This window comes from Leuresthes tenuis, unplaced genomic scaffold (genome assembly GCF_036924035.1).
Source record: "Leuresthes tenuis unplaced genomic scaffold, fLeuTen1.0.hap1 SCAF_10, whole genome shotgun sequence".
NCBI classification, from domain to species: domain Eukaryota; kingdom Metazoa; phylum Chordata; class Actinopteri; order Atheriniformes; family Atherinopsidae; genus Leuresthes; species Leuresthes tenuis.
The window spans coordinates 5,612,704-5,636,604 of record NW_027325364.1 but is presented as its reverse complement, the minus strand read 5'-3'; the positions used below and the strand labels follow the sequence as shown (position 1 = coordinate 5,636,604).

Genomic DNA, 23,901 nt, shown 5'->3' with positions numbered 1-23,901 from the left:
CTTAGAAATAGAAAACCTCACAGTCACATCAACTTCCTTTTTATTTTGATCCTTGAACATTAAGGATAAAGAGTAAAATTTTTGCATTAGATGTTTGAAACACTTTTTTATCAAAGTCAAACTACTGCATGTCAAAGTTTTCCCGAATAAAGTAGAACAATCTTTATTATATTTTGGATTGTTATCATTATTTTTTTTATTAATTCTTCTTTTATTTTACGACAACTTTAATCCCACATTTTAAGCAGTGGGTACAATTTTTCTATACCAAAATTAAACTTACACCCCTAGTTAGATATATTCTGATGAGGAATATGCTGGTAGAAAACTGAAGTTATAGATCTTGAAATAGATTTTAAATGGTTTGACTTATCCATATGATTTATGTGGCATTTATGATGCACATTTGTAATCAACATGTCATCGTAGACAGACAGTAATCTTGGAGTTAGGTCCTGATTTGCAACCTACCATTGTAACTCAACAAAAATCTTCTGATGATACTATTACTTAAGATATTTAAATCTGAAAAAAAACAATTTCTTATTTGTAAATCCATGATAATAATCTGGAGTTTAGTTGTGACCAAAGTAATTTTGAAATACCAGTTAAGTCATCTCCATGACAACTGAGCTGACTCTGAACGGGATCCAATATAGCGCAAAACTCTTGAGCCACCCTTCATTTCTTTAGGTTTTATTCCAAAGAACAAAACCTTCAAGTAGTCTTTTTTAAGTACTCTTGAAAAATTGTTCTCCAGGCTTTCTGGAGGTTTTCAAAAGTATTCTTTGGAAATTGGCTTCTTTTGTACTAATTTTCAGTCCAAATCTAGTACTTGGGCATTTTTAGACCTATGTGATTACACACGACACTGACCTAGAAATAGTTTAAGCATAAGTTGCGGACATGTGTCTGTGCTTCTCCTGATGGATCTCAGTGCTGCATTTGATACGATCAATCACAATATTCTATTACAAAGGCTTCAACATGTTATTGGGATTAAAGGAATTGCATTAGGCTGGTTTAAGTCTTATTTAAGTCTTCTTATTTATCTGACAGACTTTGTTTTTGTAAACGAATAATCTTCTTTGCACACCAGAGTATGGAGCTCCACAGGGTTCTGTGCTTGGACCAATTCTTCTCACTTTATACATGCTTCCATTACTTAATCTTATTTATTGCAATTGTGATGATACTCAGCTGTACTCATCTATAAAACCAGATGAACCCAACAGGTTGGTCAAACTACAAGCATGTCTTAAAGACATAAAGACCTGGATGACTCAGACGTTTTTGCTTCTAAATTCAGGCAAAACTAAAGTTGTTATATTTGGACCTGAATGCTTCAGGGAGAAACTATATAGCTATATAGTTACTCCAGTTGGCATTTCCTTGGCTTCTAGCACTACAGTGAGGAACCTTGAAGTTATTTTTGACCAGAATCTATCCTTTGATGCACATATAAAAAAAGACTTCTATAACTTCCCACTTTCACCTTTGTAATATTGCCAAAATCAGGTACATCCTGTCTCAGAGGGATGCAGAAAAGCTTGTCCATGCGTTTGTTAATTCAAGATTGGACTACTGTAATTCTGAACAGTTCCCATCATAACAGGCTCCCTGTTAAATCCAGAATAAAATTAAAAATTCTTCTCCTCACATATAAAGTTCTTAATAACCAAACTCCATCATATCTTAAAGATCTCATTGTTAGATAGTTCCCCAACAGAGCACTGATGATCCTGAAACATCCCACAGTTAAGCTGTTATAGGCCTAGGCTGCTAGGGGCCTCCTATGACACACCTTTCCTTACTCTTTCCCCTCATATGATATTATGTATTATGTAACATTATTGTTGTCATCAAATTATGTTTCTCTTTCTCAGCCGGTATCCTTTGACTGGTGTTATAGTGTTTATTGTCCCCTCTTTTCTGCCCTCTCAAACCCCAGCTGGTCAAGGCGGATCGCCACCCTCCCAGAGTCTGGTTCTGATGGAGGTTTCTTCCCATTAAAGGGAGTTGTTTCCCTCCACAGTCGTCTCGTGCACACTCAGGACAGGGGATTGGACCAAAGAGAACTTTCGGTGCAATCTGTTGGTTTCCTTAGCTGGTAAATTGTTTTTGAATTGGCTCTGTATGTATGAATTTGACTAATTTTGAATTTACTTAATTGGATTATGGTAATCAATTGTACTCTAATTGGCTTGAATTGGACAGTATCATTGAAGTGCCTGGAGATTACTTTTGTTGTGATTTGGTGTTATATAAATAAACTGAATTGAATTAAATTGTTGCTAGCAAATGTTTCAATAAATCCCTGTATCCGATTCCTGTTTTTCTGGCAATATATAAAGAAATGAGGGCTGGCTCAAGCATTTACTGAGTACTGAATATTGTGTAAAAGCTTCAGAAAAAGAAAAATTGTGTTGATATTTCTTATGAAATACCTTTTAAATGTGATGTTATTTAATATTATCGACATGTGTTGTGATAAGCTAAAGGAAGTATAAAGTGAAAAATGAAGCTTTTAATTGTAATATAATTGTAGAACGCAACTGTAGGTGTAGTGATTAGGGGATCAAAAAGTACCTCACCCAGACAGTGTTTGTGTAGGCAAGGAAGAGCATGAAGGACAAGGACTGAAGAAGCTGCATTCAAAGCCATGCAGAGAGCGCGGAGTTCAGGGAAAAAAGGGGAGACGACACAGAGGAAAACACAGGATCCAGAGAGGTCATGTTAAAAAGGTTTATTTCAACAACTGTCTGAATCTCGATTGTTTATTTTCTGTTCGAAGTCCCAAAAAAGTACAAAAAAAAACAACAAACAAGTACATCAAAGGATTAGAAATCACATCAATGAAAACCAAGACACATTGTGTTGCTTCTTTTAAATCAATCCAAGCAATTTTTTTCCAATATTTATACATACTCACTGGATTAGTCAGACAAACATCAAAACCTCTCAGTAGCTTTACTGTTGTTTTTTTTTTTTACAATGACGTTTTACGTATGTTTTAAACTTCTGTATGATTTCTTTCTTTTTACAAAATACACCAATGCAGGCAGGGAAGGGGGAGGTGTACATGTGTATACATTTAAGCGTGATTTTGTCTTCATCTTTTCACAGTATGTGTATGCTTCTCCTGTCTGCGTGTGTGTGTGTGGGTGTGTGTGTGTGTGTGTGTGTGTGTGTGTGCAAGTAAGAAAGAAAAGGGAGAGTCGAGTGACAGCAACGAGGAGGGGCAGGGCGGGGCTGCGAAACAGGGCCAGGACTGGATGTAAGAGGGTGTTATAAGGAGGCTGCAGGGTGGGACAGGAAGGGGCGGGGTTACTTTCAGCTGGGGCAGTGACGGCGGAGGTGGTGGTGTACATTTTTTAGCAACGACCCAGGGTCGCTTGTGGCAGTGTTGCCGCATCAGAGACAGTTGGAGATTGGGTTGGCTGGCTGGTACGTTGGCAGGCAGGTAGGTTGGTTGGCTGACCGGTTAGGCGCACTCGGCAGTGGAAGAAGAGAAAGCAGGGAGGGGTTTGCCGACTCCCATTGCCGGCGCACCTTGTTTTCTGTGTCGTGTTGTCAGGTTGCTGGGGTTGTTTTGCGTTTTGTTTCGTTTCACATCATGTTGTTCTGCAATGAGTTTACCTCCGAGGAGTTCTCCTCGCCCAGGACCTTATGGTTCTCATGTTTGGGGGTCAGAGAGTTGTGGATGTTGAGGGAGTCGTCCTCCTTTGGTGGAGCCTTCACCGGGTCCTCCAGCTTGTTCTGGGAATTAGGATCATCCTACCCAAGAAGGTTTGGAGGTGGAAGGGTAGGGGGTATAAAGCACAATTAGAACCACGGCAACATTATGTTCATGTTCAGCTGCAACTCTGATCTTCCTAATTAGCAGGAAAATTAAGCTTCCGAGTTATTTTACACCCTCTGTTTACAACCAGGAGTCAGTCCCTCAGAGACCACATTCATCTTTGCTTTGACCAAAAACAAGTGAAACCAGGTCTTAAACATTAAATGATTCTGCAACTTAGAAGTCATGCCTAATATAGAGAGATTTGAAACCTTTCTGTAACAAAACGGAGGGTAAAGCTGCAATGATGCTCGCTGCATTGTTCAATGCATAAGTGAATTGTTAAATCCACACAGCTGCATTCGTACAAGCACTTAAAAAACGTCCAGTGGATTCACTGCTGTCTTCATCATAAACAGTAGGTGTCACTACTTCGAAAATAACACTGCTAAACTGTGGGATTAATGCTAGGTGTTAAAGTATGTACACAAACATAACTAGACAGTTTTAACTGATATATTTTACTTTTAAGTGGTATTTTATGTTTTTATAACATTGCCAATAGTTATATCTTCTTGGGTTTTTGATGGGTCATACAGACTACAATTATTGTTATTGTAACTATAGTTTATTGCTTGCTTTGACCAAGCATTACACCAATCATCTGTACACCAGTCAAACTGCAGAAAAGCTATTTTTTCAAACATTAGAACTAGACATGGAACCAAATATTCTGAATGTAGTCAGTCTCACGCAGAATCATCCAGCAATTTTTTCTGCTGAAAGGTTTGAAAAAAGCAAAGATGATATTTGATTTGATACACTTTTTGATAGGATTAATGCAATTAATTGAGTTCCATGCGTCGAAAGAGATTTTCATGTTCCATAATTGTGCTTTAAAGGACCACACGGATGTGTTTGTATCTTAAATCTTTTCATCTTTTGAGGCTTTGGATTCTTGCTTTCATAGACTGCAAGGTAGCCACTGACTTCCATTCACACCTGCACAACATTTAAATCAGTATGTAGAGGCTGTCGCAGCTTACTGGAATAAATAAAGCATCGTTACTGTTGCTAATGCCAATTGTAACACCTGTTCTGTTTCTGGCGCAACAAATCAAATAGCCTGCTGTGAAAAATGTGTAAGATAATATTTGCTGTCCTCAGTTTTGCAATCAAGTTTAAAGAGTTGGCAAAAACATTTTACAAATGTACAGAAGTGAATGGAAACCAATGGTAACCAATGAAATGCATCATAAACAACACTTTACTTTAACCTGCAGAATCTAGCATTTATAAGCAATGTATAAACGCAGTATTTTTTACTGTTTGAGCAGAATAATTCATGCTTATCATTGGTGGCTACAGAAAAGTGTTTTTGTTGATGCACAATGCATTCTACGTGGAGTGAATTGATTAAAACCTGCATAAATACATCTGCACAATCCTTTAAATACAGCAAGAATGGAGGTAAATGTTCATGAAAATCAGAATGCCGCTATTAGAACAGCACCAGCTCCAGTAGCAGCCATTTCAGTGGTCTGAATGCTTCACTGTTTGAAAATCATTATGCTCGACTGGCATGTTGTGTTTGGGTGAGGAGACACTGAGGTGAGCTACATGAGCGACAACAACCCTCCCTCCCCTTTCCCGCTCAGGCAACCCGGAAAGCACATGCACATCTACATGCAAGACCCTTACAATGCACCCCATAGCCTGTAATGGTCGCTCATGCAGAACTCCTCTCGTCTCCATCATCCTTTCTTTGTTCCTAAATCAAAAGAAGGAAATGGTCCACCTTGGCTGATTATCTGTGTGTACCACCATCATACATACCCAAGCAGTTGCTGGAGGAAAAAACATTTGGTTTTAGAGGTTCTAGCTTTATTTGTCTGCATTTAATTAAGGTCAGAGGGGAAACAATTGATTGCAGAGTCCATTTTAGCTCTGATTTCCAGCCTCTTATCCCCATTAATTTTGCATGACATAATCGACTCGGCTGCACCGAGGCATCCTGGGGCATCAGTCTGTGCCTCTTTGTCACAATCACAACTACTCTGGAGAGAACCCACCCATACACACACACACACACATACACACAGACACAAACACTACAGAGTTTGGTGAGATATAGCTGCACTCATTCACACACACGGACAGACACAGACGCATCAAATTCAAGACCCTGAGGACTGTGCCATTTGCAAACACTCCCTAATTGAATGTTTGCATTTGAAGTCAATGGCACTTTTAGAGAGGAAGAGCAGTGAGAGGATTTACCCGATGGCTGTTGGCCTAGATAGTAACTTCAGGCAGGACGTGTGGGTATGTCACTTCCATGGTTACGGGATATGGGCCCTCTGTCCTCCCGTCAGCATGAAACTGTAAAATGTTTGTGTTTGTTGGATTTCATTGCTGCTGTGCATGGGTGGAGGGGTGTGGGCAGTGGGTGGGAGCACAGAGCCACAAGGACTATTGTGTGGGAGTAATTTTGGGGTGTAGGAACAGAGATATACAGGGTTCTGATGATGATGATGATGAAGGCACATGGAGAGTTCCTGGTGTCCTTTTGTCAAGTGTTGGATTATAATTTGGTTTGGTCCAGATGTAACAGATGTCAAAGCATTAGGAATTTATTTTCATGTTAACTTTCATATAGACACAATCACTGTGGCGCTGCTTTAAGTGACAATGGGGAGAGCGTTCAGAATTCAGGGACAAACCCACCTACTCAACCTTTCAGTCCTCTCTAATCTTCAAAAGCTACAATTTTATTTGATTATATCATCCTTCAAATAATTGTGAATACACTTTCTGGAAAGATGTGATCAGAATAATACATTTTGTGTTACTTTTTCTTTGTAGCATTAAGAATATAAAATGCTGATTTTTCGGTGACCTGTCCAGGGTGTACCCTGCCTCTCGCCCAATGACAGCTGGGATAGGCTCCAGTACCCCCCGCAACCTGAATTGGATCAAGCTGGTGTAGAAGATGGATGGATGGATGGATGGATGGATGGATGGATGGATGGATGGATGGATGGATGGATGGATGGATGGATGGATGGATGGATGGATGGATGGATGGATGGATGGATGGATGGATGGATGGATGGATGGAAGGAAGGAAGGAAGGAAGGAAAGAAAGAAAGAAAGTCTATTGTCTCCTTCTCGGGATGAATTCTAACCCCTTCTTGAAATCCCTCAACTTTTTATCCAGCACGATTGCAGGTTACATTTCTTAAAATTTCCCACTACTTTTTGCTCTTGACTGAATTTAATTGTTTTAGCACTATTTAGTAAATGTTAGCATAGTGACATATTAAGTATTACATCCACTAAACCATTTCAAAGGACATTTGTGAGTATGTTGAAATGAAGGCTTCAGGGTTAGGGTTAGGGTTAGTGTCACAAAACATTGCTTTTTAATACATGATCTGGATCTGATATTTTAAAGTTCCAGTAATGGATGCTGTGGTATCTAGCAGCTATGAAGCATATGTTACACAATAGCAGTTTAAGAGTCGAATCAGTCCACATTAGCAGGAAGAAAAGGTAATGGTGCTTCACCTGAGTTCACCTCTCTTCACTTTTGTTTTCTTATGCTGTTCAATTCAAGCATATAAACAACATGGTTAGGTTTTGGCGTTAAAATTACTGGGTTATTGTTAGTTAAAATAAATAACACTTTGCTTTAAGGCAGAAGCAACTGCTAAAAGTATCTATTTTTTTAATTACTTGGTTATTAGTTGTTAGTATACTTTCAAAACAGTGATTTTCACTTAATGAGTATCATCTGCACTGTTGTTTGTAAGTGTCAGATTTGTCTTTTCAGATATTCTCATTTCATCTTCTGGTTTTTGTGGTAGGGTAGCAAACATTACTAACCGTGTCACTTGTGATTTTTTTCCTTGGCACTGCAACCACCACAGGTGAAAATCTGTTTCTCCCATGCATGTACGCTACATCATAATAAATTGTTTTGTTCCATTAGGGTTCCTTCCATTTTGTCTTCACAGAAGTCTCCGCACCAATAGGCAGCAGATGTTAGTTTGGCATCTGACTAAAGTCTGTTATTTTTCATTATACAATGCCCTGCTGGTAGCGGCACAGATTCCATTCAGTACCTTCATCACTCTGGATTTAACATTGTGCCACATTGCAAGCGATGGTTAATACTTGAGGCACAGCTGCCTAGTCTTAAAATAAATCAGAATAGATTCATTCTTGACTTACAAAAAGCTTATTTTGACCTGGCAATCTTGAAAAAAAGGGCTTCAAGCTATGTAAAAGTAACTAGGTTCTTTTAAAATCTTTATTTGACTTTATTCTGTCATGCAGGAACAGGACTGCAGTCCTAAATTTGAGGATTGTAGCTACCCGTTTAGCTCATGGTGCGTGTATTGGCTGTATCTGGATGTGTATTAATGTTCAACTCTTTCTCTGATGCGGATTAACCCCAATGTTTGCTCAGTGTTAGCATTAGTGGTAAATGCTTTGGCACATTTTAGATTAAAATATTTGGTGCATACCTGTGTATATTTCCTGCCACCATGCAAGTACACATGCTTATGTTTGCCTCTCATAGTTAATGTGTCTATATTAGGAAACTTCAGAATTCAATTTCATTGAATTTTAAAGGGACTTGTGGCTGTGTGACTGGCACAGAAGGGAACAGCATAGTTTGACACGACCTAGACATGTGGCTTTTTTATTTCTAACTTTTTGTTTGTGTCTTGTGCTGTTCTGTTCATTGTTAGGTTTTCTATAGTTTATGCTCCATCTATGAACCCCTCCATCAATATGACCTGGAACTATCAATGTGACTCTTAATACAATAAATGTGGAACTGACATATTCATTTGAAAGACTGTGTAGTCTTTGGAAATCCTCAGTTATACTGGAAGCCTTCAGGTCAGGTCAGCTCAGCTGTGATAAGTCACTGAGAGCCAATTCAGTCAATGGAAATGAAATCCTCTTAAAAATTACAGCCAGCTCTGCCCGGTCAATTCATTTTCTGTGTTGAATTTACTTAGTATTGACAGAAAACAATTCCATTCCCCTGTTTGCTGCAGAGGAAAGCATGTGGCTGCACTCGGCTGAATTACTGTGAAGGGAAGATTGAGGACAAGTGGGTTCAATCTTCCACCGTGAATGAAACACAAAGCTTTAGGTTACTGCAGGAAACAATCGCTGCTTGTGTCACTGAGCAGAAATGATTGGCCTGTGTTTGTGAGTGTGTTGATTGTTCGATGACTGTTGTTTTTCTTAATCTAGTTTATATGTGGTTTACTACCTCAGTAAATTAGTCTTTCTCTGAAGGGTTTTCTTCCAGCATTAAAGCGAGTTCCTGTGTGTGTGGTACCTTGTCTGTCTGGACATGTGACAAGGTCAAGAGCTTCCTGCTTGCAGGACTGAAGTTGTTTTTATGTCTGTTTCTGATTAGGTTAAGTTTTTTAGCACAAGGCTCTGCATCTTTAATACATTTTAAAGGGCAATTTCCTGCATTTTGAATAATTTTATCATTGCAGGAGTTGACATGAACTATATGTTTTGTTTTTTTTTTGGGGGGGGGGGGGGTGGATCATGGTTGCATTACAATTACACATTTAAACTGAGTTTACTCATAATTCAGCATAAATGTGCTTCCTTTAAGAACTCCTGAGTTTTATCATTTGCATGGTTGTAAAATGGTTTGAAATCAGCACAATCAGCTGCTTTAGAAAACGCTGGTTAAACCATGACTTCCAGATATTATCTTCAGGTAAATAATAAAATCACCTTTGGCCAAACAAACAACAGGAGCTCAGAAAACTTGAACTGCAGAAATGGATCGTTATCATTGACTGGCCCAATACAAGTTCTATAATGCCGATAAAGCTTTATTTATCAGTGTGTGGAACTTTCTTTACAACAGTCATCATTAATTTTCAGCCTTTATGTCTGTGACTGTATTTTCCAAATAAATAAGGAAAAAAAGTGACTGAACAGTATTTCGGCCATTGATCACAAATTAATTTATTCTATTAAAAATGTTTATTTTTCTTTAGGTTTGGACAAAGTCTCCATGTCTCAATGTCTCCATAGATTTAAAAGGCTCTGAATTTCGAAGGCAAAAAGAAAAGAAAAATGCATACTTTTATAAAGGGATATCCCTGAAATGTTGTCTTTCTACTCCATAAAATTATGAGGTTGACAAGAAGCAGACAAATGCTTCTGCTAATGCTCAACATCTCAGTATAATCCATAGTGTGCTATATTTTTTCTAAGGCTTCAGCATATCTACAAATGACATCAAATGAGCTTTCAATCATAAAAGCATTTATTTAAATGCTACTTATTTATTTAATTTATTCTAACCAATATAAAACTTATGGTGGTAAGTCCTTACTTGGCGTGAAGATGAAAGACATTTTAGTTGCAGTTTTGTCTGTGTCAGGCTTAAAAGCTTGTTCTCTTCAAGAATACACTTGTTCACCGACTATGGATGAAAATGAAACCCTTGGCTGAATTTGACACATAGTAAAAGTAATCAATGTGTATTTTCCTGGATCTAAAAACCCATATCGGTCTTTGTCTGCATTCTCGTCTGGAGCTCAAAACTTTAACAATGTGTTGAAATTTAGATCTAACTAAATAGGACTGCATCTATTCAGCTGTAGTACGTCATGTCTTCCTGACATTTTAGATTACACATTTTTGTCTTTCTGGGAGTGAGGCTTGGATTGATCCACTGATAATTGAGAGGGGTGACTGACAGGGCCACAGTAACAATGACAGAGCTGTTTGGGAGGGGGAGAGGGGGTCTTGGACTATCTGACATTTGGAATTTGGTCTTACCTCACAGTCGGACTCCTCTTTGGTCTTACACTCCCAGGTGTATCTGCTCATGGTTTTCTGAGGGGAGGGGGATGGGGCAAAGGGTTATACTCCTCAAAAACCATACAAAGCATCCTCAGAGAGAGATAGACAGGAATAGACAGAATAAGGGAGCATGAAGTGGACAGAAAGAGGGAAGAGCAGAAACGACAGATCAGAGACTAGAAGAAGGAGGCAGGAAGAGACAGAAATAAGATCGACAGAGAAAGATGGAGCACTGGAGACAGAGACCAATAGTAGGAGTAAGTGGACTTCCTTTCACATGTCAGCTGATATTCCCAGCGCGGTACAGACTGTTCAAACACAGACTCTCTGGTGCTGCCTGACTGTTAGTCTGCATCCCCACAGCACATACAGGTTTGGATATTCCTGGTGAGGTTCTCAACCATCGTGGAAAAGACACAGAGGTGTTAGTTTGGAGGGGAATTGAGGTTAACTGCTTTACTGGAAGGTTTATTTGGGGTTTATTTAGAGAAAGTTGGTCTGGTTTCTGGTTTGGAGACAACTAAATGCACAGATGAGTTTTGTATACAGAAGGAAAACTTGGGTTGAATAGCAGTTGGAAATATTTCTGGAATATTTGTTTCAAGTTAAATTCATGGACAGAAGGTGTCACATCTAGACCATACCAAAAATGCATTCAGTCAAATCCAATCAATCTCCTGTCAAGCGAGTTTTGAAACATCTTGAGCTGTGCTATTAACATCCATATTTGCAAGTAATTTCGTCTCGCTTCATTGGAAGGATTTCTACTTTTGGCGTGAACAGAAATATCTGCTGCATTGGCCAAATGCTCCTTCAGCCCTGCATACATCCACAATTCATGAGAATCTGCAACTAAATCAACCTATTTATCTAACAAATTATATCACAAATGCTATTCAATCCAGTCTACTACAGGGGTTTATCGGGTTTGATGTGTACATTGTGTTGAGTTAGGTGGCATTTCGTAGATGTTGTTAGGAAGTGATGATGAATTTTTTTCTTGTGTTTTGGGCTTTAATGAAAATGACATTCAATTATGGTTAAAGTGAATGGATGAGACACATTTGCCCCGAAAGAAGCTAAACGTCAGACTACAGCACAAAAATAAATTAGACTAACAAGTTCAATTACTGCGTACTGCAGCTTGAAAGAAGCTGATGGAGTTGTTAGAGGGTGGTACCACATTTTTAAAATGATTAAGAATTTGAAAACAAAACAAACTCCGTCTCAGTTGTAGCACTACAGCTAAACATGCTGCTACAACTTTAGCGTTAGCGCTATGAGCTACCCATGCTTCAGTTAGTTAGGCTCCTGTCAGCTCTCTACTGCCACCTGCAGGCAATAGATAGACATTGCATCTCAGATGTTTATCCTGATAACAACCACCATTTGTCACAAATACCCCACACTCTTAGTTTGCTTACCTGGTTGTGACATCCCACCCAGAAATCAAGAACAAGCCATTTTTGACAAGTCAAAACCGTCCCTCCCACGTCCCCCACCCACTTCAGGATAAACAATTCAAGCATACATTTTGTTAAGAGTACAAAACCATAGACAGACAATAAAGCAGAGCTGCGGAAGCTGACATGGCCACTGAGTGAAGCATATTAGTGACAGAGCAGGCAAGCTATGACATACCGATGCATGAGGTGATCAGAGAGAGCAGGTTAGAAAGAGACAGGATGAGGAGGGGTCACGGCGAGGAGTTTTCTCTTAAAATGGCCGGGTCGAAGTCAGAGCAACTTGGTTGGCAGCTGCATTGCGATGACAGTCAGACTGTGAGGTTTCAGGGGGAATTTAACCTCTAACCTCGACTGTGTTTATGCCCTCGTTCACCCACAGATATTTTTACCTTAGTGAATACTATTCAGCCAAAATAGGCTGAGTAAGTGTGATGGGTGATGGTAATTTTTGACTAATCCTTATTTTGTAATGCTTGAAAAAACAAGGTGTTGTGTTGCTTCTTTTAAAATAGGATCAATATGCAATAAACCAGGACACTAAATCAATTAACATAATGAAACTAGAGAGGTTAACAGCCACTGTTGCCATGGCTACAAGCTGCAAGGACTCAGTAACCCTTTGGATATTTGTTTCCTTGTTTATAGTCCACGAATAACCTCTTGAGAGTTAACGTCTAATTCAACATAACTGTTGCTTAAAACCTATCACTGATTTTGTGACCTGCATTTATATTATAAACTGAACATTCATGTTGGTTAATGAGCAACTTGTTTCACATGTAAACAAAACTGCAGATGCTGGCTTCACCACAGCAGTAGGTGCTGCAGAAAGAGGTTATTAAGTGCAGTTTTGTATGGCTATCTTTTCTTGACAGTGTTCCCTATGGTCACTTAGTTTTAAGAATTTAGATACTTTTGTAAAGCAGAATAGCTCCTGTATTATTGCACTGAATGAGAGTTTTTGTAAGTTGGTGTATATCTAAATATTTGAGTTGTTTCCTTTGCTTATTAAAGGCATTAAATATATCCAAGCAAGCTTTTTGGGTGTATAATCTAGGCTTGTTTTTTCCATGTGATGCTGAGTATTTTCAAATCTCTTTGTCTGTTCCTTCCAATAGAAAAATACAAGCCTTGCTTGAAATTTACAAAAAGAAAGAACAAAACTGAAGAAAACATACACAAAAGAGGCTTTGGGAAGTTATCCCCTTTGATTTGGATTTCTTGCTTCATTTGAAACACTCCCACCATCCATCCTCGCACTTTGACCCTGACCATCCCCCTCTTTTAGAGTTTCACACCGCAAAGTATCAGAGAATGCTCATGCCCATGCATTTGGAGGGGAGTTGAGGGGCCCGGGCAGGATTTGGAGGGGAGATGCAGAAAAAGGGATGAGAGAGGCGAGAACCACGTTACCTGACAGATAATGTTATCATAGTAAGCCAATGCACGGGCATGAGGGACGTTAGGAGGGGTGTCGCACAGTTTCCTTACATTTGGGTGGGAGCCCTCAGCGATGGTGGACAGCGAGAAATTATCATTGTGCTGCTCCGATGAAGGCCGGTACTTACTGCTGAGCATCAGGGGATGGAGGTGGGTGAAAGGGGAGGAGAGAGAGTGGAGAAAAGGTTGAGGGGAGGGTCAAAAAATGGGAAAGAAATGTTTAGATATTTGTGACAAAGCAGTGAAGGATAAAATCAAAAATTAAAAAGACAACATTTAGGAGAAAAAAAAAAGGTTAGAAAGCACAATCACTCGGGGGAGATGGCAAATGAGAAAAAAAGAATGAGAGGAAAGACAGTAATATGAGGTAGAAAAGGAAGAAGAAGGAATGATGAGGTGCGAAAAAGAGGACGAGGTCAAATTTGGGTAAATCCCCTCAAAAAAAAATGACAGAGGAAGTGGAGAGTAGTGAGTGAACGTGGGACCACAGGAGAAATGAGGGGGAAGAAGAAGAGAACATTTAGGAAAAGGATTTTCAGAGTAAAAACAAGAGGATGGGGAGAAAAAGCGAGAAAGCAGCATTACTTAGACAGCAAGATTGTGACTTCAAAACAAAACAGACAAACATTTTTCTGTGATGCAACACACTAAGAATAAAATGTTACCTGGTTCTTTTTATACAAAATGGCTACAATATGCCTACATTTAACTCCAGGACAGTGTCCCTCCAGGCTGTGACTGATATATTGATCTACAGTAAAAAAATAAACCAAAAAAAACTAGCAGCTTAACAATAAATACTCAAAAATGGTCAAATCAATCTAAAAAAATTGATTTTCCATTAAGTAAAAAGTGACTGTGTACAATATTAATATGTTCAAAAACACCTATAAGTACCAGGGTTCAGCCCCATCCGACCCAAAATCATCCAATAACTTTTCACTTAGTTAGTCAGTAGGGAAAAGAAAAACACAGTTACGTATTGAAAAGTACATGGATATAAGTCTGTTTCACAACACATGAATACTGCCGCATAAAAAACAACAAAGTGACACATTAAAATCTATCAATTTTTGTCACACTTCTATGTTTTGGGCATGTGGATAAAAGGAACTGTTGTAGGTTTCCTTGTGAGACCGGGCTGTTAACTCCCAACTTTAACTCTGCTCTACAGTCTACAAAATGTAGCAGAGCCTTTGTTGAGTGATAAACCAATCAGCATGTACGTGGACTCTACATTACTGAAATTTACTGTAAAATACATTACTGAATCATGGGCATAAGCGATGGACTCTAAGTGTCTTTCATTCGCACTTTTACTGCCAGCCTAAACACACATAGGTTAGAATAGAGGGCTTTTGCTGTCATGGTTGTAACAATAAACAATACTTTGATAATGAAATGGCTACAGATAAAATACCCTGTGGGTCAAATCAAGTAGATACACCAGACCAGGGAAGTAGTGCTATTTGTTAAAGTAGTGCAACCAACATAAGAGGCAAGGCATGCAAGCACATGCTGTTACCAATCATACTGCTTCTTATGAATGCACCGAGTCTGTGGTGGCAAGTTTTCATGATGTACTATAGTAAATCAAAAGGAACACATGAGGAGCTGTGCGATGCCTCGCACACCAAAGAGGAAATCTGTAAGACAGCTAATGGCTAAATACCACCCCATAGTCAGTGCAGCAACCTATGTCTGTTCTTCAACCCAATCATAACTAACCTGCTGCTGTCACTTCTGAAGATGCCGTTTCTTACTCTGTTTATGTGCGAAGTTCTGTGAAAAGAATGCATGAAACCTCATGGCAGGAATACAAAAGGTGAAGCATCTAATGCAGTTTTTGTCATCCCTCGGTGGAACAGGTATAGTGTCGTCTCCAAACACCCACTTTTGTTGACCCATCCACCCCCCCTAACTTCCTCCCGAAGCGGGACTATGTGGCTCCATAACAACATCTCACTGTTCCAACTTCCACCTTTGCCTCTGACGTTATTTGGATGGCCATTACAGGGCACTGTCACAATTAAATAAAGCTGTTGGTAGTGATAAGAGTTTTTGCGTAAACTGCCTATCAGGTAACTTGTTATTGGAGACCAGTGACTTTAAAAACTGCATGCACTCAGGGTGTGGATTCTTTATTACCACAGGTTGAGTCTGTTTGGCTTCAAAAAGAGTTGCATTTCTGTCATATTTCTGATAAAGTAAGTAATTAGGATGGAAATGTTAATGATAAGTTCAAGAAAATTGGTCATAACTTTAGATGATCCCTTATAGTTAAATACTAGGATACTACTGCTGCCCTAAAGTGGACACAGAGTATGATTTCAGCTCCTGTGCCTCCATCATTCTAATCAGTCTAATCCCATTAAGAAGACAGCATACTGAAATAATGCTGAACTACTCTGAAACAGATGCAGTCAAACAGAGACTTTCCTTTCATCTTGTCTGGGAGTTCCATTCTGACTAAGTCACACTGAACTCTTTGAAATTTTCCTCTTTGTCGGAGACTCAGAAACCAAATGAGGCAGTAGTCTAGTCCTGTCTCTTCCCGCTACCTAATACACCTTCCATGTCATATATGAAATGACAGCCATTTGCCACTTGCTCATGTAAACTTTTACTCTGAAGATCTTAAAGCTCAGAGAACCCTTGCGTCTTCAGATGTCTTGTGCGACTCCTCATCGTTTCACTCCCCCGTCATATGTATAGTTAAAGAGGCCGTGATCTACTTTCTGTTCAAAAAGCTACCATTTCTCTGATCTGCATGCTGAGCTTCCATATTTATATTTGATGAAATATGTGACGTGACAATCAAAGACAAGGTAGTGACAAGGGGGAGGCAGTGGGAGAGAAATATGTTTTCCATCAACATTTGTGATCACACATTCTAGCTCTACAAACCTGCTTTGTACCTCTCACTCTGATCCCTTTCAACAAATTGTTGCCTGTTAATAATCCTGCACAATAAATCAAATATAGTTTGACATTTCATACTAATATCTTTTCACCAATTGAACAAATGCAATACAAAATATCAATTAGCGCACTTCAGATATTCAGGTAGCTGTTGATTGTTAGTTGTGATGATAGTGGCAACTTTTAGCACCTGAGCATCAGTCATTTCAGCTGCATTAGAGCCACAAAATCATGACTGACTTACATTTAAACTTTACAGAGGCTGCTGGAAGTATGAGTCATGTCTGTTGGGAGCAAAGGAAGAAACAGTGTGAGGTTGTTTTAGAGCCACCTAAGACAGACATAACTGATGTGTGAATACAATGCAACAGGACTGTCTGATTCTTTGATTTAACAGCACCAAGGAAACCAACCAATGGTATAGTAAGACAGATGCCAATGACCTCATTTTGATGTTGTGTTTCATGTGGGAAAAACCTGTATTCATATCTATTTTACTGGCTGATGGATTGTTCTCAGTTAGACACAGGCTGCTTTGAAAGTACATCATCATAGATGTCTTTCAAAACCTTGTGAGCAGCCACACCAGAATAACATACAACATTATATGCAATCATAATTCAGTCTTTGCTGTAATTTTGACAGTACTATTATCTTTACCTTCAGTTCATATGATGCCTTATGACAGATAAACTTATAAACTTAAACATATGTACAGTATTCAAAGCTGTTTAGTCATTTATGCAGCACAAACTGCACCAGTTTTAAAATAAATCTGTCCAACTGTGAGGTGGCTCATTTTTGAAAAGCATGTTATTGGGATGGACCCTTTATCATTTGTCACAGTTAAAAGGCCAGTGTTGAATATAGATAAGAACATATTTATATTTTTATAAATCAAACCAAGTTGTTTAATTGCCTAGACTCATCTAAATAACAGCTGAAAATGACAGTAAGACTAAAAACAATAATAAAGATTATGATCATACTGACAAAAAGCCAAGGAAACGACCTGTCTGCTGTATGAAAGTTCTGAGACTATCATCGCCCCTTTAATATCCTAACACAGGGGGACTTTCTGGCTTTTTCTATATATATAGAAAAAGTACTTGACAGGACTATATTTCCACATATGTGATCTCTATCTTTATTCCCTAGCCTTAGCAGAGAGGTTATAAAATTATTATGAAGCAGTTTGTAATAGAGCCTTGTGAGGGACTGTTTTCTTAATCCTGCTCCTGTTAGATTTCTGAACTGTACCGCCCACACTGTAAGATTTGTATCATGTCCTGCAGAACCTGTGGGTTCTCAGTCCTAGTGCAGTACTCTAATGTGAATTATCTTTTAAATGCACTGCTATTTATAGCAACACACTGCAGCAACGATAAAGGGCTAAGAACAAGAAAGTGTGCAGAGTAAAAGTGGCCTATTGTCAAAAGTGGATTTGGTTTATTTTTCCTGGTTAATACTGTAAAAGCAGCCCAATATAAACTAAAACAACCTAGTTTAATAAACATCAAATGTGCTGTTTTAGCTTTACACTGTGAAAATGTTTTTTCTATCTGTGTATCATTTAATCTTTTCATGTGCTCCAGGTCTGAACATGTGTCTCATTCATGTAGAGAGTATAAATGAAAAGAAAGGATAAGCGCTGTTAACAGTATTATTAATTCCAACACTGGTCAAAGCTAGCAAAGTATCAACGCTGCTGTAACTGCAAAATCGGCATTTGATTTTATTTACCCCAATAAAATGTTAAAACCATGTGCTCCCACGAAATATACTGTAAAAGTTAGTTACATGAGTTGATACCTAAAACTGAACCTGAAACGTTTTAAGAAAGATGAGTCATTTAGCTAAATTTAGTTTATTTTGTTCAGCCCAACATTTATCAGCAGACATAGAAGCAAGTTCTTATTTTTTCTTTCATCAGTCATATCTTTGACTCATGATTTGGTTGCACTGCAATCAGCACAAGATCAAGCGAACATACACACATTCAGTTCACAGCAGATTAACTTCTAGCTGAATTCTATACATCACTGTGCATTAGATTAATAGTTTGGAGGGTTATTAAAACCAACAGAATTATCGGATTATGTTTGTTTCTCTGGTGTGTGTGTGGTCGATAAACGTTTTACCAGAAAGTAATGACCCGTGTTTCACAGCTCCACCCGACAATGATGAACTCACTGCTGAAAGCCACTCATTCAGTCAGTGATAACATATACTGCTCAGATTAAAGATTCATCCTGATGTGTACTGAACACCTCTTATTTGACTCGTATTCACTGTCACATATCTGAGCCAGCATCTTCCATCGCTCCTGCTCTTTTTCGCGCTCCATCTTTGATTTAGGTCTTGTCTGATCTCGACAGCAGCACAGAAACTCTCTCCCACAGCAGATGGGAAATGTGGGAGTCTCATGTTTTCTTGAGCCTTTTCAGCAGCACACAGACTCTACTCAATGTGTCACTCTGAGTTTTTTTTTCTCTCTGTAACTGCTCTCTCTTGTTCCTCTTTCACTTTCTCTTTGTTTCCCTCCTGATACAGTTTCTTCTTCTCCTCCCCCTGATCCTCTGTTTCGTCCTGCCCTCCTTTTTGCTCCTTTAATCTACTGTCTTCCACTTCCTCCTCTTCTCCTTCCTCCTTCTCAATCCTTATTGATTTCTTTAAGCCGACCACTTGATGAGGCAGTGTTGTCTCTTTCATGCTGCACCCTGCCGCTCACACCCCTCAGGTCGCACAGCTGTATGTAGGTCAACCCCTCCTCTGCCTGTTTTTCGCTCCCTCCCCTCCTCCTGTTCAGACTGCCCTACTTTCAGCTGGATCCAGAGTACTGATGACATCACCCTTTTCTCCTCTTTTGAAAATTATTGCGAGCCAGCATTACAACTGCAACTCACTGCACCGCTTTTCCTCCTAACCAACATTTTCTTTATCCTTAATCTCCTCCACCATGACTAGCATGCTAACTCTCCCTGTGGAGCTAAAAATACACTCTGCAGCGTGGGAGCTGCTGATGAGGATTCAGTCCTTTGCTTCACATTTGCATCCATGGTGCTCGATCGCCGGGCCCCTGCTCATCCAAAATGGCTCTGTTGCTAGGGAGATTGCTACGAAAACCTAGGCACTGGCAAAGCAATACTGAAACAACACTGACTCACTCCTTTTTATTTTCCAATCTGCCCTTCAGTCCATCAGTCACTCAATTTTTTTCACACTGACTTTCATTTTAAGAACAAATAATCAAATCAATTTCTGAAAGTATTTTTTATTTTTTTAACCTTGACCATATAATTAGACTTCTTGCAGTGTATTTGGTGGCCCATATCTTTACCTCCAGGCAGTATTCTATCCTCAGTTTGGTATGGCGCTATAGTTAACAAACAAATACTTACTTTTTCAGTTTAATTAAGCTTGAAGCAGCTATGTGAGTTTCTGAGGACTGTTAACACAATATATGAAGACGTTTGTGCTTGAAAACAAACAAATGCAGATATTGATTGTTTTCTCTTTCTGCTCTGCTGTTTATATGCATACATCCACCCATAAAGCTGCAGTGTTTCCACGATTAATACATTCACAGACCAACAGAAAGCAAAGGAAAAATAGCTTCTTTCTGCTTCTTCTCTAATGTGCGGATTTTATGACTATAAGCTAATCGCTCTGACAAATCAAACTATTGGTATTCATCTCTCTGAGCTGAGGGAAATTATTAAAGTAATTTTTAATGTTTTTCATTCAAGATTCTGAACGACTTGTGACATCAAACTTCAGTGATATATATGTAAAGAACAAACTTCTGATGCAACAAAACCAGAAAACTGGTTTACTTCCATGGGAGTGCACACCTGCTCTCCACTCTTACCTCCTTTCTCCTCCTCTGCTCCTGCACCCCTCATCTACCTCAGACTGTTCTTGTCTGTCTCTTCACTGCCCATCCCCCTCTTCATCCATCTCACAGACTTTGTTCTCTGTCTGGATTCTAACTACCCCCACTTAGTGACTGCCATTCATTATAAAGTACAGACATCTCCATGTAGTGTCTGAGGTATTAGGCCATCACAATAATTTTCTACTTCAAGTTTAGGAGAAACTAAACACCATTCTTCAAACACTTATTTGATGATTAAAGAATATTTAAGAAGAGTTCTGATTCTTATGGATGTTCAATTGGATCAATGAGGGGGGACAATGAGATCTGGTGGTTGCAAGGGCCAAAGCACATAATTGACAGAATAGTCATAGGTTAGCTGATGCTTGTTGCTGTAATAATGTGACAACAGTACAAGAGGAACAAACTGGGGATAGAAGATTTAGACTGCAACGTTACAACCTGATGCCACTAACATCAGTGATGAATTTGGCTCGTGTTCAGAGTTAGAGTATATTAATGGTTTCGGGTGGTGGAACATTAGATCAATGGCTGTGTAGCTGCTACAGTTATCATGCTGCAGCTGGTTCAATCATTTGTCCTTCAGTCAGGCACTGAACCTTTATTGCAATCACTCCGAGTCTTTTTTTCAGTGTAACTTTGACAAGTTACTATTGTGAAAAATAATTCCTCCACTCAGGGTACAGCCACAGCCCCTCCTGCCTTGCTTTCTCTGCTCCCGTGAAGGACACATGCGGTTTACACCTCAAGTCGTTTCTCCCTCTGCTGTGAAATCTTGACAAATCTTTACAAAAGCTTCTGCTAGTCATTCATTTCACTTTGGTCATAGTCATCAACTGTTTCATCATTTCCAAGCATCTAAAAAACTAATATTTAAACGGGAGTGCATTCCTGATTAAGATTAAATTGCAAATTGAGAATTTGATGAAGAATTTCAAGGATTAGATTTCAAAAGCTGCAGCCTTCCTCCAACCAGTGGTTAAGTGGTTTCCAACCAGGAGGTCAAGCTCCTTAAAAGGTTCCAAGATGATTTAAACCATAAATACAACTAATTTATTTTCCGAAAAATACTGGATACGTCCCTTTTATCAGATCATCAAACATCTCGTCATGTGAGCAAATTCAGTAACAGAAATGTTGGACCTGTTCACATTATAATCTCGTTTCCACTGGGAACTGAAGATGTGCAGTAAAGATCTGAATCTAGGAGACTTTCCTGAGCAGAAAATCCGGGCAGAAAGTGATACTCGGGGGTTGACAATACACATGTAGTATTTATAAAAATAACATTTCATTTCCTTTATCCTACCGTACTAACAGTTGATGTTTCTTTTGACTATGAAATCAACTTTAACCTTCTTTTGGTCAACACATTTCACTGCATATGTGCCATAGACTTACTCTGTTTACACTCCTCTCTGGAGCCTGACACCACTCACATATTGATTGATTGCAATGTGTGTTTAATGTTTTTGGTCCAGAGGCCTTGTTTGCTGAGCTCCTTTAGATTTTAATTCTACCAAACCTATTGTCCCTCTGTTTTCTCACTATTGATCAGTTTGCCTCTGCAATTTTCACACTAAACACAAGCTGCAGTGGCTGTTTTACCCAAAGGCAGCACCAGTTTTCGGGTTCAGTATATCTGCTGCACCATAATGGCTGTGAGTAAGGCACCGAAAGCTTCGGTTTTTATTTTTTGTTTATTGATCTTTTAAACTTAAGAGATGTGTGAAGCCTATATGGACAAGGACGTGCTGTATAAGTGTATGAGTGAATGGGTGAACGTGGTATGTAGTGTGGATGCACTTTGAGTGATCAGCTAAACTAGAAAAGCACAAGTACAGTCCATTCTCCATTTCCGTTGATCTGGTTATAAGTGGACATGTCAGTCTTGTGAGTGAATAACACCTCTGGTGCTTTTCCATTACACTTAGTGATAGCAATCTGATTTTATCAGACCTATTAACACATATGGATCACTTTCAACATGACACAAGTATGAACTACTGTCACATTACCAGACAGACACACACATCAGCAGTGGGTTACTGTGGCACAGTGATACCCTTATGAGTACAACACAGACTGTTCAATAACCTTAAATATGTAGAAAAGTGTATGTGAGTATTTTCACCTGCTTTACTCAGTGACTGCATGCTTTGTACGCTAATGGGACTCGTTATGGCAATATGACGAGAGAAAACTGTGACCATGAAGATTATTGTATTACACAGCACCTCATACACGGTTTAATTCTACATGAATGGAAAATATTGCACTCACAGGTGTCTCTTTCTCTCACATTCACAGGCAGAATGAAGCATGAAGAACATTAACAGAAAAGCAACCAATGTCTGAATGACTAAATGATGAAGCCATAAATGTTATGTCACTCATGTGCGAAAAGGTTTGAGGCTGCAGTCCTTTTCTTCTGATATCAGCTAACATGAGCAGAGCTAATAAGTCTGGGTTGTGTATCCATTTTTGTTCCTGTTTTTCATAAGAATATAAACTTTCAATTGTGGAAAATGTTTGCATTTAATACTATTTTTTGTCAAGTAGGAGCCTGTTTCACACAGTTAGATGAATATCAGCAGCTTTAGTTCCAAGCCTTAGGGATTGGCAGTGTCTGCCTATAACTGTCATCTATTCCAAGCTCTGTTTTATTTTGACGGAGCCAGGCCTACTGTTTCCAGTATTGACGCTAACCAAAGATGACGGGGTGCTTGTAACCAGCGGCTCAGATTCTCAATAGAGCCTCACCTGCGCTTGCGCAACTTCTTGTTCTCCGTCTTGAGCACGTGGAGCTTCTTGGCGAAGCAGACGATGATCATGAAGAGCAGCAGGACCACCAGAGCTGAGGCGCCCACGGCCAGACACATCACCTGGAACTCGGTCACCACTGACTCGCAGCGGGCACCCTTGTGCCAAATGTAATCCTGGACGTTGCATCTGAGAAACAGAACGAGAGAGGGGATATGTTAAAAAAGTGGAAGATAACTGAGGAAAAGTTACGAAGTTTGGGGATGAGGAAGGTAAGAAAGTAGAAAATGTAAAAAAAAAGTTCATGAAAACTGGACATGATTAGTGGGTTAAAACCACATCTTAACAATTCATCAGAATATTATGAGTGTGTGTTGGTTTAGTTTATAGCCAGATATCTGTCATACATTTGGCTTTTAAACACTAGAGCAGTCAAGCATGCTCTGAATGCCTCCTTATTCAAATTCAGCCCATTTATGAATGTTCATGATTCCCCTTTCTGTTTCTGATTATCTGTAATTGCTTTGTTGTGAAATCTAAGAAAAAGGAAAAAAAAAAGAAGTTTCTTATAAAGCCAGAAAAACCTTTTAATGTGCCACAGCATGTTGCATGTTACATTAGGCTCATAGTGAGTTCATCAACAGCAGGAGCATAGTCACTGTCAGGTTTCAATTGACGGTTTATTCTGACAAAATGATGTCTTTATTTTGCCTGTCTGAAAAAGGAAAGTAGCCTGAGGTGATTCTCCTGCTATAAAAAAACATGGT

The 23,901-nt window shown here is 39.1% G+C and overlaps 1 protein-coding gene across 8 annotated transcripts in view; it reads right to left on the bottom strand.

Annotated features, from left to right (window-relative positions):
* Nucleotides 1-2,731: 2,731 nt before the first annotated feature.
* The window catches only part of cspg5a (chondroitin sulfate proteoglycan 5a), a 60,159-nt gene continuing 38,989 nt past the window's right edge, over nt 2,732-23,901 (bottom strand). The window contains exons 3-6 of one of the 8 annotated variants that reach the window (XM_072393684.1): nt 23,135-23,323; nt 13,603-13,681; nt 10,622-10,678; nt 2,732-3,777 (exon numbers count right to left, since the gene is read on the bottom strand). In XM_072393684.1, coding sequence (XP_072249785.1) covers nt 3,610-3,777; nt 10,622-10,678; nt 13,603-13,681; nt 23,135-23,323 — 493 coding nt within the window. In that variant the 3' untranslated portion in view covers nt 2,732-3,609. Of the gene's footprint in view, nt 3,778-10,621; nt 10,679-13,524; nt 13,682-23,134; nt 23,324-23,901 lie in introns of those variants that run through there. The other 7 variants (XM_072393685.1, XM_072393682.1, XM_072393686.1 and 4 more) reach the window with 7 other exon arrangements.